This window comes from Cheilinus undulatus, linkage group 23, assembly GCF_018320785.1.
Source record: "Cheilinus undulatus linkage group 23, ASM1832078v1, whole genome shotgun sequence".
In the NCBI taxonomy this organism is placed as follows: domain Eukaryota; kingdom Metazoa; phylum Chordata; class Actinopteri; order Labriformes; family Labridae; genus Cheilinus; species Cheilinus undulatus.
This window is the reverse complement of record NC_054887.1, coordinates 75,001-90,348: the sequence shown is the minus strand read 5'-3', so window position 1 is coordinate 90,348 and position 15,348 is coordinate 75,001. Positions and strand designations below refer to the sequence as shown.

At 43.3% G+C, this 15,348-nt stretch overlaps 1 protein-coding gene across 1 annotated transcript in view; it reads right to left on the bottom strand.

Moving 5' to 3' along the window:
• The window catches only part of lrig3 (leucine-rich repeats and immunoglobulin-like domains 3), a 57,505-nt gene that overhangs the window by 14,934 nt on the left and 27,223 nt on the right, over positions 1–15,348 (bottom strand). The window contains exons 4-5 of the mRNA XM_041781198.1: positions 2,486–2,620; positions 2,184–2,327 (exon numbers count right to left, since the gene is read on the bottom strand). Of these exons, the coding sequence (XP_041637132.1) occupies positions 2,184–2,327; positions 2,486–2,620 (279 nt within the window). The remainder of the gene's footprint in view (positions 1–2,183; positions 2,328–2,485; positions 2,621–15,348) is intronic.

Here is a 15,348-nt window from a genome sequence, read left to right as displayed (position 1 = left end):
TGTTTGATTTACGACACAGGTCCAAGAGGCTTTTTTGGGTGTCCTGATATGACACACATGCCCACAAATGTGGGAAATCCTAGGCTGGACCTGCTGGGGGGGGCTGAATTTTTGAAATGCTGTAGGGGGCACCACTGAGCCAACAGGCCACGACCACCAACAAATATCAGCTCAAATATCTTTGCATGCTAATGAGAATTTTTTTGCTAAGTTTTATTGCTTTACACGTATCATAAGCCCCTGAAACTTCTACTTACTGTTTCATGGCGAACAATAAATCCCCAGGGCCATGACTTTTTATGCAAACTTTGGACCCTTGCATATGTGTAATGTCAACTCCTTGGAAACTGGCTGACAGAATTTCAGCATGATTTGGCCAACCATGTAGGTACTGGAATGTGAAATTCAGAAGGAGTGACTTTCTCTTGCCAGAGGTTTGCGCTGCACACTTCAACATTTTAAATGATGAATGTGTTCTCGCCTGGACTGTTATCAGGCACATGAAATTTGTCTAAGGTACAACGACGTATTCCAGAGTTATGACTGTTCAAAAATTTAGGGCAAGACAGAAAAAAGAAGGCTTATTGTGAAATTGGGATGAAGCTGGTGGACTTCCTGTTGAGATTTTTGGCATGGTCCAGAGGCTTTCTTGTAGGTCTGATGATGTCCTATATCCACACCAAAATTCATAAGCCTGGGTTGAATGGTGTGCAAGGGCTGATTTTTTTGTTGGCAACACATAAAAAACACATTGAAAATCAGTGGTGCAAATGTTCTACGGGCAGAAGGGGGCGCTGTGGTAAAGTAATGATACTGACGCATGGATGTATTCAGGACCAATGTGTGATTATCTTTGTGAAGTTTGGTGATTGAAATAAACCCTAAAAAGTTATACAGCAATATTGGTGTAACTTCACAGCAAAAATAGACAAAAACAAACTAACTTGGGCTCTGATAACGGCCCCGCCTAATGGTGAAAACTCACCAATAGCACAGCTTTGGGTCTCAAGGTTGTCTAGTTTAGGTATGAAAATTCTTGAGTCAATCAGATAAAATTACCTCGAACAAGTTTTTTCAAATGTGCAAAGTGTCTGTCGGTGGAAAAGGCCAAAAAACGCCAAATTTTGGCCTTTTGCTGTTTGAAGTTTGGTTCCTGTTCGTTTTAGAGGATGATCCTAATGTATTTTACTTTTGTCTCATCATGATAGACTGCATGATGGACTTGCACTGTTCCACCACCAGATGGCTATTTCCTCAGGGGGACAATTTTGGGGAAAGTTTGGTGAGTTTTGGGGCATGTTAAGTCCCCAAAACAGGCCTGTGAGAGGTGACATAAGCAGATACAATAGAAATGTCATCAAGTCCTGATAAAACTAGCACTTTAGCAATATCCACGCTAATGTCCTCCGCCATAATTGCACCGGTCTCTTGCAGCTGCTTGTTTATGTCATGACTCTGCCACGCCCGAAAGTCCTGCCCCTCATCGCTGATTGGTCCTGTCGCTTTCTATCCGGGCCCAAACGGTTCAGACAGGAGCTTTGCAAAATGGATTCACCAGTGAGAAACATGGAAACGGGCGTATACATCTGCTTTGCAAGGTTAAAGACCATCAGCCTCTCTACAGAATACAGCAGCATAAATGTGAAGCTAAGTAGACTGACCAGAAGCTACACCAGCAGCTGCATGATCGGATGAGCAGACGACTGGCTGATCTAACTCAGAGATAACTGATACCAGCATCAATGCACATCCCTAGCCAGCTGTATGGTTCAAACATTTAAAGATCTCCTCAGCTGCACTGCTCTCATGGTCAGAGGACTCTGAAGTCAGACTGAGGATGACATAACCCTGGCATGGAGATGTTTTCCCTTAAACGCTGATGCCCTGTCAGCAAATAAGAGCAGCAAAATTATACCCTGGGAGGCAGATTTATTGGTCAGCTCTCTGCCAATCAGAGGAGCCAAAGCAAAGAGAGCAACAGACATCCTGCAGATTTTTTACGACAATTCAGTCATTTTGACCAGCTTTAAAGTGACAAATGTCTGGGAAAGAGAAAGACTCTGATTTTAGTGTCACCGGTCAGTAGAAAGTTTGAAACTGTGCACATGTGCATGAGAAAGTCTATCATAAATCATCAGGAATGTGAAGGTAAAATCAGTGGAAGTGATGGAACTAAAGCTTACAGATGCTGGAGGTTGGGCAGCTGAAAGATCTTGGCCGGGATGGTGGAGAGGCGGTTACGGTTGAGCCGGAGAACCTGCAGACTGCTGGACAGGTTGGTGAAGCAGCCCGTCTCCAGTGAGAATATACGGTTGTTGTTCAGGAACCTGAAACAGATCACATTAAGAAGACCATGTTGGAGTACAGACAACACAGGAACAGAGAAATGACTCATTCTGTTGCTTTCACAGCATCACATTATGAGGAAGTAACGGGAGTCAAAGGGTCTGCACATGCAGACCCTGGATAAACTGGTGACACTCACAGGTTCTTGAGCGGCAGAGCGGGGAACGAGCCAGCCTTTAGATCCACCATGTTGTTGTTGCTGAGGTCGAGGGTTTCCAGGGCAAGGAAGGGCCTGAGCTGCTCCTCAGAGATCCTGCTGATCCTGTTGTTTGCTCTGAAAACACAGACACCATCGCCCCAATAAATGACAGAAATTCTGTGTATTTGACTAGTGGTGCTGAGCAGCTTCAAGTTTCCAGATACACAAACGGCTGAGTCCTTCAATTAGCTAGAGTTATAAAAAAATGACAAACTCTCACGCACTCGTCCCGCTAAAACTTGCCACCCAGTGTGACTACTTTTTTTGGCTGAAGCTGCATACATGTTTGAACCATGCCAACAAATTGCTGAGTTTGATCAATGTTGCTGCTCCTCACTCCCGCTACAAACAACCTTTCCGTTTATTGATGTGTTATTTTGTTTATAAGGTAATTACCGACAAGGTATTTAAAAAAACTAACCTGCCAATTACTTGCCCCCACATGCTGAAGAGGCCATCCTGAGTTCACTTCCCGCCAGTGCAGTCTTATTATAAACAGAGGCTGCAGTTTTGTGTATGGACCCGGCTGTAGAGAGTGAAGGTGAAGGTTCCCTCTTACAGCTTCCTTCCCACCCCAAAGACTGCCTGTTAGGTTAACTGGTGACTAAAGAATACAGAGAGTAAAAGAAAGTTTCATTTGAGCCGTGGTGTCATTAAAATTTCACTGTTAGAGTCTGTCAGTTAGTGTTTTACTGGTTAGAGTTAGTGTCTTAGCAGCTAGGGCCAGCATCTTACTGGTTAGGGTTAGTGTTTTACTGGTTAGAGTTAGTGTCTTAACAGCTAGGGCCAGCATCTTACTGGTTAGGGTTAGTGTTTTACTGGTTAGTGTCTTAGCGGCTAGGGCCAGCATCTTACTGGTTAGGGTTAGTGTTTTACTGGTAAGAGTTAGTGTCTTAACAGCTAGGGCCAGCATCTTACTGGTTAGGGTTAGTGTTTTACTGGTTAGTGTCTTAGCGGCTAGGGCCAGCATCTTACTGGTTAGGGTTAGTGTTTTACTGGTTAGAGTTAGTGTCTTAGCAGCTAGGGCCAGCATCTTACTGGTTAGGGTTAGTGTTTTACTGGTTAGAGTTAGTGTCTTAGCAGCTAGGGCCAGCATCTTACTGGTTAGGGTTAGTGTTTTAATGGTTAGTGTCTTAGCGGCTAGGGCCAGCATCTTACTGGTTAGGGTTAGTGTTTTACTGGTTAGTGTTTTAGCGGCTAGGGCCAGCATCTTACTGGTTAGGGTTAGTGTTTTACTGGTTAGAGTTAGTGTCTTAGCAGCTAGGGCCAGCATCTTACTGGTTAGGGTTAGTGTTTTACTGGTTAGAGTTAGTGTCTTAGCAGCTAGGGCCAGCATCTTACTGGTTAGGGTTAGTGTTTTACTGGTTAGAGTTAGTGTCTTAGCGGCTAGGGCCAGCATCTTACTGGTTAGGGTTAGTGTTTTACTGGTTAGTGTCTTAGCGGCTAGGGCCAGCATCTTACTGGTTAGGGTTAGTGTTTTACTGGTAAGAGTTAGTGTCTTAACAGCTAGGGCCAGCATCTTACTGGTTAGGGTTAGTGTTTTACTGGTTAGAGTTAGTTTCTTAACAGCTAGGGCCAGCATCTTACTGGTTAGGGTTAGTGTTTTACTGGTTAGTGTCTTAGCGGCTAGGGCCAGCATCTTACTGGTTAGGGTTAGTGTTTTACTGGTTAGTGTCTTAGCAGCTAGGGCCAGCATCTTACTGGTTAGGGTTAGTGTTTTACTGGTTAGAGTTAGTGTCTTAGCAGCTAGGGCCAGCATCTTACTGGTTAGGGTTAGTGTTTTACTGGTTAGAGTTAGTGTCTTAGCGGCTAGGGCCAGCATCTTACTGGTTAGGGTTAGTGTTTTACTGGTTAGTGTCTTAGCGGCTAGGGCCAGCATCTTACTGGTTAGGGTTAGTGTTTTACTGGTTAGAGTTAGTGTCTTAACAGCTAGGGCCAGCATCTTACTGGTTAGGGTTAGTGTTTTACTGGTTAGAGTTAGTGTCTTAGCGGCTAGGGCCAGCATCTTACTGGTTAGGGTTAGTGTTTTACTGGTTAGTGTCTTAGCGGCTAGGGCCAGCATCTTACTGGTTAGGGTTAGTGTTTTACTGGTTAGTGTCTTAGCAGCTAGGGCCAGCATCTTACTGGTTAGGGTTAGTGTTTTACTGGTTAGTGTCTTAGCAGCTAGGGCCAGCATCTTACTGGTTAGGGTTAGTGTTTTACTGGTTAGAGTTAGTGTCTTAGCAGCTAGGGCCAGCATCTTACTGGTTAGGGTTAGTGTTTTACTGGTTAGAGTTAGTGTCTTAGCAGCTAGGGCCAGCATCTTACTGGTTAGGGTTAGTGTTTTACTGGTTAGTGTCTTAGCGGCTAGGGCCAGCATCTTACTGGTTAGGGTTAGTGTTTTACTGGTTAGTGTCTTAGCGGCTAGGGCCAGCATCTTACTGGTTAGGGTTAGTGTTTTACTGGTTAGTGTCTTAGCGGCTAGGGCCAGCATCTTACTGGTTAGGGTTAGTGTTTTACTGGTTAGTGTCTTAGCAGCTAGGGCCAGCATCTTACTGGTTAGGGTTAGTGTTTTACTGGTTAGAGTTAGTGTCTTAGCAGCTAGGGCCAGCATCTTACTGGTTAGGGTTAGTGTTTTACTGGTTAGAGTTAGTGTCTTAGCGGCTAGGGCCAGCATCTTACTGGTTAGGGTTAGTGTTTTACTGGTTAGAGTTAGTGTCTTAACAGCTAGGGCCAGCATCTTACTGGTTAGGGTTAGTGTTTTACTGGTTAGAGTTAGTGTCTTAACAGCTAGGGCCAGCATCTTACTGGTTAGGGTTAGTGTTTTACTGGTTAGTGTCTTAGCAGCTAGGGCCAGCATCTTACTGGTTAGGGTTAGTGTTTTACTGGTTAGTGTCTTAGCGGCTAGGGCCAGCATCTTACTGGTTAGGGTTAGTGTTTTACTGGTTAGAGTTAGTGTCTTAGCAGCTAGGGCCAGCATCTTACTGGTTAGGGTTAGTGTTTTACTGGTTAGAGTTAGTGTCTTAGCGATTAATGAAGCTGAACACAAAAGTGAAAGCACAAAATCATCAGCATAGAAGAGAGCATCCGCTGACTTCAGGCTCCTGTGTGAAATGGCTTTTAGTTTAGTTTAAACTCTGCTCTGTGATGTGTACCACTGCTGTCTTCATTAACACAGCCGATCTGCTGCCAACACTTCAGAAGTCCCTGATCTTACATCAGGATTATTCTCTGTGCGTTTCCTACATAGCAGGATGTATGACTTCAGCCAACATTCAGTGGCTAGACTGCTACAGCTGATCTGTGAGGAGGGCTGTTGTGGATGTGGAACAATCTCAACTGTATAAGAGTGCTGAATAAGAATCACTGCATGAGCTGCACATAAACTGTTAAAGTGACAGGAGAGGTTTAGATTGATCAGCAGATATCTCTCTGTCTTAAGCCTGATTTATGCTTCTGCGTCGCGTCTACATGGTAGGTACGCCATCGACACGACACCATCATTGACCATTTAAAGTTCTGCGTCGAGGGAACACGTTGCTCTGCAATTCATCGCCATGCCACTAGGGGTGTGTGCCTGTGTGTGGGTTAACATCCGAATCCTTGTTTACCTTCCAGTCATGGCGACCGAGGTCAAGCGGGTGTGTTTGGAGTTGGAGCTAATTGATATTGAAGAAAAAATTCTTTTGTTGCAAATGTTGAAGTGCAGACAACAGGGAAGACGTTTGTGGAGGTAGTCTGTACGACCACTAAATGAGTCGAGGCTGAGAACGAGTGAATTTACCACACTGGTTCGCCCACTGAGGGACCTGGATGACGTTTTGAGCAGACCAATCACGCGACACGTAGTTAGGATTTTTTTGGTGGTGCGTATCAGGCTACAGCGTAGGGGTCCACATCGACACAGAGGGCTACACGAAGCTACGCTGTCGACGCCACGCAGAAGCATAAATCAGGATTTAGACATTAACAGGAGGGATGCTCCACTTCCTCTCTGATCAGCTGCAGATTCACACAGGTGACTGACACCGCCTTCAGGGAAGAGTTAGGCTGGTCACACTACAGGATTTTAAGCCCGATGTCAGGCAAGATTTTCCTCCAGATATATATATATATATAAAGTGCTTAACAAATTTATTAAACCACCACCCAAAGTAAGGCTTATGCCACAGCTGCCCTAAATTAACAGCATTGGTAATTACCAAAATCATTTCTATGTTTCTGCAATGGTTAATACACCAATATGTAGAAGCTCTTTAACCCAAATGATATTTTTAATGCTAAAATAGAATTATTATTGTTATCCATGAATTTTCAAATTTACTGATTTTTACAAAAAAACTGAAAAATAATAAAGCACATTAATATTTCTTGATGAATATGTCAAATTATAGTTATTTACTGTCATTCCTGAACAGAAAAATGAGTTTTAGTGGTTGAATGTTATGCTTGATTCATTTCTGACTTCTCAGAGAAGCCCAGTGAGCCGGCTCAAATTTGGGTGAATTCAGTTTGAAATCCCTCATTCCTGTTCAAAATGGTAAAACGTGAAGAGCTGACTGAAAATGAAAGAGTCCGCATTAAAGCACTTCATGATGCTGGATGGTCTCTGAGACAGATATGACAGGTGGTCTCATGAATTTGTTAAGCACTGTATATATTTGTACATATATACATATATAACTATATATTTATATACCTACTATATATATATATATATATGTGTGTGTGTGTGTGTGTGTGTATATGGAGGGATAAACACTGGAGTGCATGTTGTCGTTAGTTATCTCTGGTCATCAGTCTGTTTAGGACACATGAAGGAAACATCACCTGCAGATGGGCACAACATGATATTTTCATCTGAACTTCAGAAATTTAAACTCACTGTTTGCATTCCTGCAGCCATGCAGCACCTTCATGTTTTCCTTCAGAAATGTCTGTAAATACATGACTGATACTGTACGAACGCACCAAACACTGAGGTCAGGAGGTGAATCCCTCATTATCAGAGGTCCACAGTTCAGACTGGTCCTGAATAGTCCTTTGGTTTACATGCACAGTTAGGCCAAACTGCTGTCCTTGTTCCAGCATACATCCAGTAGATCTATATGTGCACAGCTGCCTTCACTCTGGTAGTTGGTAATATGCTGGTCTTGCATGTCGTTCTTGTGAATCTTTGCTAAAAAACACCTGAACGGCGGTATGTGAAAAGATGAAAGTCTGTACTGCGTTGACATGTATGGAGTCTGGTTTCCTGCTCAGAACAGCGTTCCATCTCTCGGCTTTGGTGTTAATCTAATCTGGATCTCAGACTTCAGTCTCAGGTGCCATCATGGCACCAGCGTGGATCTGAGATGTCTCACCTGTTAAAACCCCTGTGTGGTAGCTCTGACCCATTTTCCATCCGTGCCGACTGCCTTCAGAGCACACGTTTCCATAGCAACACAGTTTCTGGAAAGTTCAACACCTTCTGGAAACCTCCAGATTCATGGGCACAGACGAGAAGATTCCCTGAGTAAACAAATATCTGAGATGGATGGTGGCCTGGAGGGCTTGGCAGGACTGTGGGGCAAAGCTGGAGTCAGACCAGCCGGAGCATGTTCCTGAGCCTGAGTCAACACTGGAGCGGAGACACTGGGCGAGAGGGCAGAGCTGGGAAACTGCTCCAGATAAACACATTCATAAGGGAACATTTTTAAATCGGATCAAATCATGGCTGGCTCAAAGTGTTATTCTCTCTGGAGTCTGATCCTTACAGGCACACAGCCAGAGCAAACTCTCTGCTCCCTTATGTCTCTGTGGAGAAATATGAATGTTTCTTAACCTGACAGAGGTTTCGTAGTTTTCAGTCATATAAAGCTCATTCTCCGTAATAAAGGTGGCACAGGCAGCTCCTTTGTTTGCAGATTTGCTGAGGGCTTTCCACGCACCACGGCCCCCAGGTCCCAAACAAAAGCGCTGCACACCCCCTGTATCTCAGTTTTCCCTGTTTCCCCTGACTGCTCGCTGAGAGAGGGAAGGCCGCCTGCTGGGAAAGAACCAGTCTTTCCAGTTTCTCTCAGTGGAGCCCAGGAGAGGGGCTGGCTGAGGACGAGGACACGGAGCCTGAAGTCTGAAATCACACCAACTAATTATTCAATCAGTTTTTAAATCAGTTATACGATAAAAACATTCTGTAAGCACTTTAAACCTAAACACCTGACAGTGGACTGACGGTTTTACACATTTAGGACCAAATCTGACAGTCTGCCTGTCCTGAGTTCTCTTAGCCTTGTTGGATAAATGCCATCTGAATCCAACTTTAAAACAGAAACAACATCCTCTGTTCAAACACAGCAAGATGATGTTTGTCAAACACCTGTCCGTCCACAGGGAATCAACAGGACCGTAAAGGGTAAGACCCCATAAGACCACCAATGACCAGCAGTAGGTCAACAGGGCACTCATTTTAAGTTTATAGATGTGTTATCGCTTTCAAAATAGACCCTAACAATCATACCAGAACATCAGCTCCATAAAGCAGGGCTTCTCAACATTTGTGAGTCTCCCCAAGAGAAAATAATTCATTCTGTGAACCCCCAACTCTATAAAAATATGATTTAAACTACAATATTTCCAAACATTTATGCCTCATCTTTAAACTTTTTTCAAACATTTTTATATTTTGGTCTGCATATTTTTTATAAACATCCATGTTTGCAAGGCAAACAGTAGTTTCAGTATTTAACTTATTACCAATACTAGCTGATTTTTATGCTCTAGGCCAGGCATATTCAATCAGCGGCCCGGGGACCACATGCGGCCCAGAACCAGCCCCCAAGTGGCCCAGCCTGTGATCATGCCAGAGATGCAGAGGACGACCTTTTTCCTCAGTTCTCATTAATTCTCACTGTATTTCAGACCATGAATGCAACACTCCATGGCTGGTGATGCTGACAGAAGTAGTCCGGGTATAAAACATGCCCTTTCTAACTGTAGCTACAACTCTGCTCATTTAGTTTTTACGCACTTTTTTGAAGATTTTTTCTGGCCTTTTTTGTGCCTTTTTTGGTGAGAGTGGGGGAGAGAGATGTGGTACAGGGCCTCAGGCTGGATTTGAACCTGGGCCATCCGCGTACGTGGGGCGTGCCTTAAACCATTAGGCCACCTGCGCCCCATGCACGTTTTAATAACAAAATTATCATTTACAGAATTTCATTCTATTTATTTTATTTTTATTTAAGTGAAAAACCATTTTTACTACCTCAGGTTAAGTTCAGATACAGCTCTGTTGCTGTGTTTTTACGCATGTTTTCATGTGCTGTTGTCATGTTGCCAAATTTAAAGGGTGACTATGAATAAAAAGTGCTTTTTTTTCTCACATTGATCTGTATTGGTTCAGAATTTAAATTTATTAATTTTAAATAAAGTTCTTGTATTGTATTTAACATTACCAGCCGCTTACTGGGCACTGAACATGTCTGGCCTGGCTACATTTCTTGATTGTAAAATGTGGCCCAGTTGAACTTTTAACTGAGTAGCCCTGGTCTAGGCCATTCTGTGGGATCTAGGAGTGTGTGTCTATGCTGTTGATGCAGGATTGCATGGCTGCAGACCATCCTTTACCTTCGGCCTGCTTTTGATCATTGCTGGTGCCAGAAACCTTCAGAGGCTTTCTTACTGTTTACGGTGCAAAATGTTTCAGTTACCTTCAGTGACTAAAATTCCTTTTATTTCCTGTCAAAAAATGCCCTGATGTTGGTCCCTAGACTTGGTGCTTTTGCCCGGATATGACCCCAGGGTTTACACGACCTTATGCTGTCGTTAGCTTGTCCATCTTTGCTAACTTTAATAGTGGACTCTAAAACAGACTCTACTTTAACTTTAAATATATTTTGCCCCATGCATGGCAGAAGTTATTTATTTATTTAAAATTTATTTATCCAGGAGAACCTCATTGAGATCAAGAATCTCATTTACAAGAGTGTCCTGGCCAAGACAGGCAGCAGCACAATGTACAGAGTTACAAACATAGAAAGGAGAAAATCATTACAAACACAGATCAAACAAATCCATGTCACAGAGTAGTCATTAGTCAAAACATCTACAGCCAGATGCCTCATCCTCCAACAGTTTTAATTTACTTTTAAAAACATTTAAAGAGACCAGCTCCCCCAGACATAAAGTCTCCTGTAGCAGATTCCAGGCTGCTGGAGCAGCATACCTGAAACTCCATTTGCCCATTTCAGGACGGACCTTTGGCACAGATAGCAAAAGTACATTTTGTGACTGAGTCACAGAGTGAAGACTAGAACTTCCAGAACTTTTCACATTAATGTAACCACACAAATATGATGGAAGCAGATTTAGAATAGCCTTATAAATAAGGATACGCCAGTGCTTTTGTCTATGTGTGTTCAATGAGGACCACCCAACTCGATCATACAAAGTACAATGATGAGTTCGGGACTTCAGGTTTGTTATAAACCTCAGTGCCCCATGGTACACAGTATCCAAAGATTTGAGGCACTGAGAAGATGCATGCATGTACAGAACATCGCCGTAATCAATCAAAGGCAGAAAAGTGGCAGCAACAAGTCTTTTCTTAGCAGTAAACGAAAAACAAGACTTATTTCTGAAATAGAAGCCCAGCTGTAATTTTGACTTCTTTACAACTTGCTCAATTTGAAGCTTGAAAGTCAAAGAATCATCAATCAAAAACCCAAGATATTTATAAGATACAACCTCGACCACATCACCTTGAAACGTGGTAATAGGGGGAAGGTTCAGTGGCTTCTTCTTTGAGTTTGAGAACAACATTAGTTTGGTTTTGTCAGGATTTAAGATCAGTTTTACTCACACAGTGATCCTGTAAAGTATCAAAGGCTTGTTGTAAGCGACAGAGAGCCTGATGCTGTGCAGGGGCAGAGCACTCAATGACAGTATCGTCTGCATAAATGACAGTTTGCAGTGGGAACATTTTGTCCAATATTATTAATATACAGCATAAATAACAGTGGTTCCAAAACTGAGCCCTGAGGCACTCCATTTTTAACTGCCAGACATTAAGAAGAAAAACCTTCGGCTTGCACACACTGAGTTCTGTTTGATAAATAATTTTCAAACCACTGAACAGATTGTGCTGACAGACCAATACAGTGCAGTCTATCTTTTAAAATAACATGGTCCACAGTATCAAAAGTTTTTGATTAATCAATAAAAAGCGCAGCACAGTGTTCTTTGTTGTCCAAAGACTCAATAAAATCATTGATTACTTTTAAAGCAGCAGTGGTTGCACTGTGTTTTTTCCTAAAACCTGACCGATAATCACATAAAATGTTGTTGTTCTTTAAAAACTCTTTAAGTTGGTCACTCAGGAGTGTTTCTAGGGTCTTTGCAAGGACTGAAAGTTTGGAAATTAGTCTATAATTGTCAACAACTGATGCCCCCCCCCCCCCCCCAACAGGGGGAGAACAAAAGCAGATTTCCAAATATTCTGAATTTTGTTGGAGACCTAACAGAGATTAAAAAGATATGTTATGGGCTTTGCAATAAAATCAGCTGCAAGTTTTAAAAAACGGGGCTCAAGGTTAGCAAAGCAAATCACATTATTCTGGTTTAAGGTTCTGCACCTCCCCTGAAGTCCTGTGGTGCCCCCCAGAAGGAGGCCCACCTCACACCATGGAGCACTTCTGAACCACAGAATTAGCATCTGTGCCACTGTTACACCACCTCAGGTTATAAACTAGTTATTACCACTAACATGAACTACCTATGGACAGTCAGTGATACGTTTGAATTGTTTTTAATACACACACCGATCACTTTATTAGGTATACCTTCTTATCAGACAATACGTGCTACAAGCTCAAATGGAGCATCAGATTGGGCAAGAGAGGGGATTTCAGAGTCTTTAACCCTTAGAACCCCAGGCCAGTCTTTGCTCCCTCTGTATTTTGTATGCTAGTAAAAATGCCTGAATGATCTGGAAACTTTCCATCCATTTTCTGTACCACTTATCCCGTTGGGGGTCGCGGGGACGAAATTATAGGCATCTATTTTGTCAGGACCATCTGGACTATCAGAATCTGTGTGCTGCAAGCATGTCAGATGAATCTATCGAAAGTTTTTGACTGGAAAGACCGAGTAAAAGAACAAAATAGAACTTTATAAAGATCACACCCAGATCAGCAATGAACAAGTCTTTTTACGTCTGCATTTACTTCAAGGCCTAAAACAACAGCCTGCTAGCAAACCTACAGCAGAGACTTTCACCATGGAACCAATGACAGCCTGAGCACATGAATGGTTAGCATCATAGCATGACTGCTTAAGTCAATCTGAGTGACTCTACTCTCCTAACGCTGACTGAGCCTTAGTTTTCTGAAAACCTTAACTATGACTTAGCTAACTATGCTACAAGGCTAATAATGCACGAGTCCTCCTGTCCTTGGTCCATAAAGGACTATTTCTTCTTTCCTGCCCAAACTGGCAGACAACTACCTGGTCTCTAGTTGATCTTTGGCTGTCCCTGATTGGTCGCTACCACCAAGAAAACAGTAGAAGAAGAAAGTGGAGCACTGTGAGATGTCGGACTGATAGCAGCACTGCTACGTTCATCTCATCATTAGGAGATGTGGGTTGTTAGGTCACAGCGCGACCTAAACGCTGCCCTCTGTGTCTGAATTACAAATGTTGTGGATGGGATGTAAATGCAGAGAGCCTGCCAGGATGGGCAGAGAGGCAGACTTCCAATCACGATGTCCTCTCTAGAGATCCGTCTAATGGCTCCTGAGATATTGTAATCATGTGCCACTGCTTGGGATCTCTGGTGATCCAGCAGGGTTCAGCGGGTTAAATGCACCAGGCTTTCATGGTGTCCCCCATGACCTCTGACCCTTCCATTCAGATACAGCAGCAGACTCTTCAGACCAGGTAGTGCTGTCCAGTCCTCTGCTGTAACCTTCAGTTCCTGGTCGTAGACAGGTGCTGGTTCAGCTCTTTGCTGCTGTAGACCATCAGCTTTAAAGGGGACAGATGTATAGGGCCCTATGATTTCTGTGTTAATGGAATCGCGGATGGAATCGCAGAATTGGCCAATAAAAACAGAATTTACAATTTAACGTGGAAATTGAATGAATTTGACTGAAATGCTGTGTTTTTTTAGAAAGAGGAATGTCTATCTGAGGAGTATGTTTCGGGGGAACACTAAAGAGTGGCACAGCTTCACAAACACTCATCCCGCCCCCTCCTAAACAATAACAGCAGCTTCACGAAACACCAACAAACATCACGTAGCCCCACACAGGGCAGTACCGCAGGACAAAATGTTGCACCTTTAGGAAAATGCATCCGTGCTTCGAGTTATTTCACCTCACCACACCACCTGAGCGGCGTGTCTCACCTCACGCGAGGCACACCGCTCAACCCTCGGAGGCTCAAAATCAAGTCGGACGGACTCAAGATTTTATGAAGTACTGCAGTCTAAACGATGTTAAACTTGAGTAACAGTTAGCTTAATAATTCCTCCTGTAGATACTGTAGTTCCCTCTGGTTGCTTAACCAGCCAACACATGTCTGCATTAACGCAGCCCTCTGATATGAGGCAGACAGCGAGGATGGAGAGAGATGAGGAGAGAACCGTTACAGTCAAAACAATGCAGCATCAGACTGATGGACTGTTACAGACTGAGAGTAAAGAAAAGTTTAGGTAACAGCTTTACTTTGAACCATTTGACTTTAATGTGACCTTCTTACTAAGTTACTTTCACCGTGTCTGAGAGAACAGAAGGATTTCTTCATTTACATTAGAAACATCAGTTAGGATGTGATTGTACACGTGGATGTGTCTGAAAAAGTTGGAAATATCTGACTGTTACACCGGTTATAACTATTTTTTTATCAGGGTTATCCAAACAACGGCTCCTGGGCCAACTGTGGTCCCTTTTCAATAAATTTAAGGTTGTTTCTATTTATTAGTGAACATTTCATTCATTCACATAAACAGGACACTCTTTTTTATGGCAAAATTAGTGGAAAGGTTAAAAAACAGAATTCCAAAAAATTAAAACAGAAAAAACGGAATTTGGAAAAAATAAAATGGATTTCATAGGGCCCCATATGTGTCCCTGGCCTGTCCACAATCCCTTCAAATACCAGAAAATCCCCCCTCTTTCTCCAGCGTTCAGAAAATCTGTGCTGAAACGAGCCGTTCTCAGAATTCCCCCTCATGATGTCATGTGGGGAGTTAGCCCCGCCCCCAGGTTTGGTTGGCTTTCCCCACTTGGGAGAAAGTTCCGCCCTCCTCTCCTGATCCTCCTCTCAGCAGAGAGCCACATTCATTCCCTGAGAGGGGCGGGGTCAGGGGCGGAGTCAGACAGCTCAGTAACATTTAAAGCCACAGACACAGACACAGCTGGTTCTGAGCAGGGCTGACAGAGGGGTTTTTAGACATGCAAACATTCAACACTGGAGAGTTTTTACAGCCACAAACTTCACAGGCATGTTTTGGCGACTGATATAAACTTGTCCTTAAAGGGCAAAATATATGACCTTTAAGGTTTGGCACGCTGCATGTCCAGGGATGCTCGTTCTGCAACGTAAGCAGAGGTTCTTCTGGTGCTGCTGCCTTTCTAACCTCTGCCATCAACAAACGTACACCTACCGAGCATCTACTCCATATCTCTGGATCTCTGGACCAGCCTCTGCAAACCCGACAGAGATGGGCATGAGACCAGCTGGTCCTGATCTTCAGCAGACCTGACCTGACTGATACCAACGTCAGTACAAGCTTTACTTCAATGACTCCATAAACACGCCTCCAAAGAGGTTAAAAACTCAACATT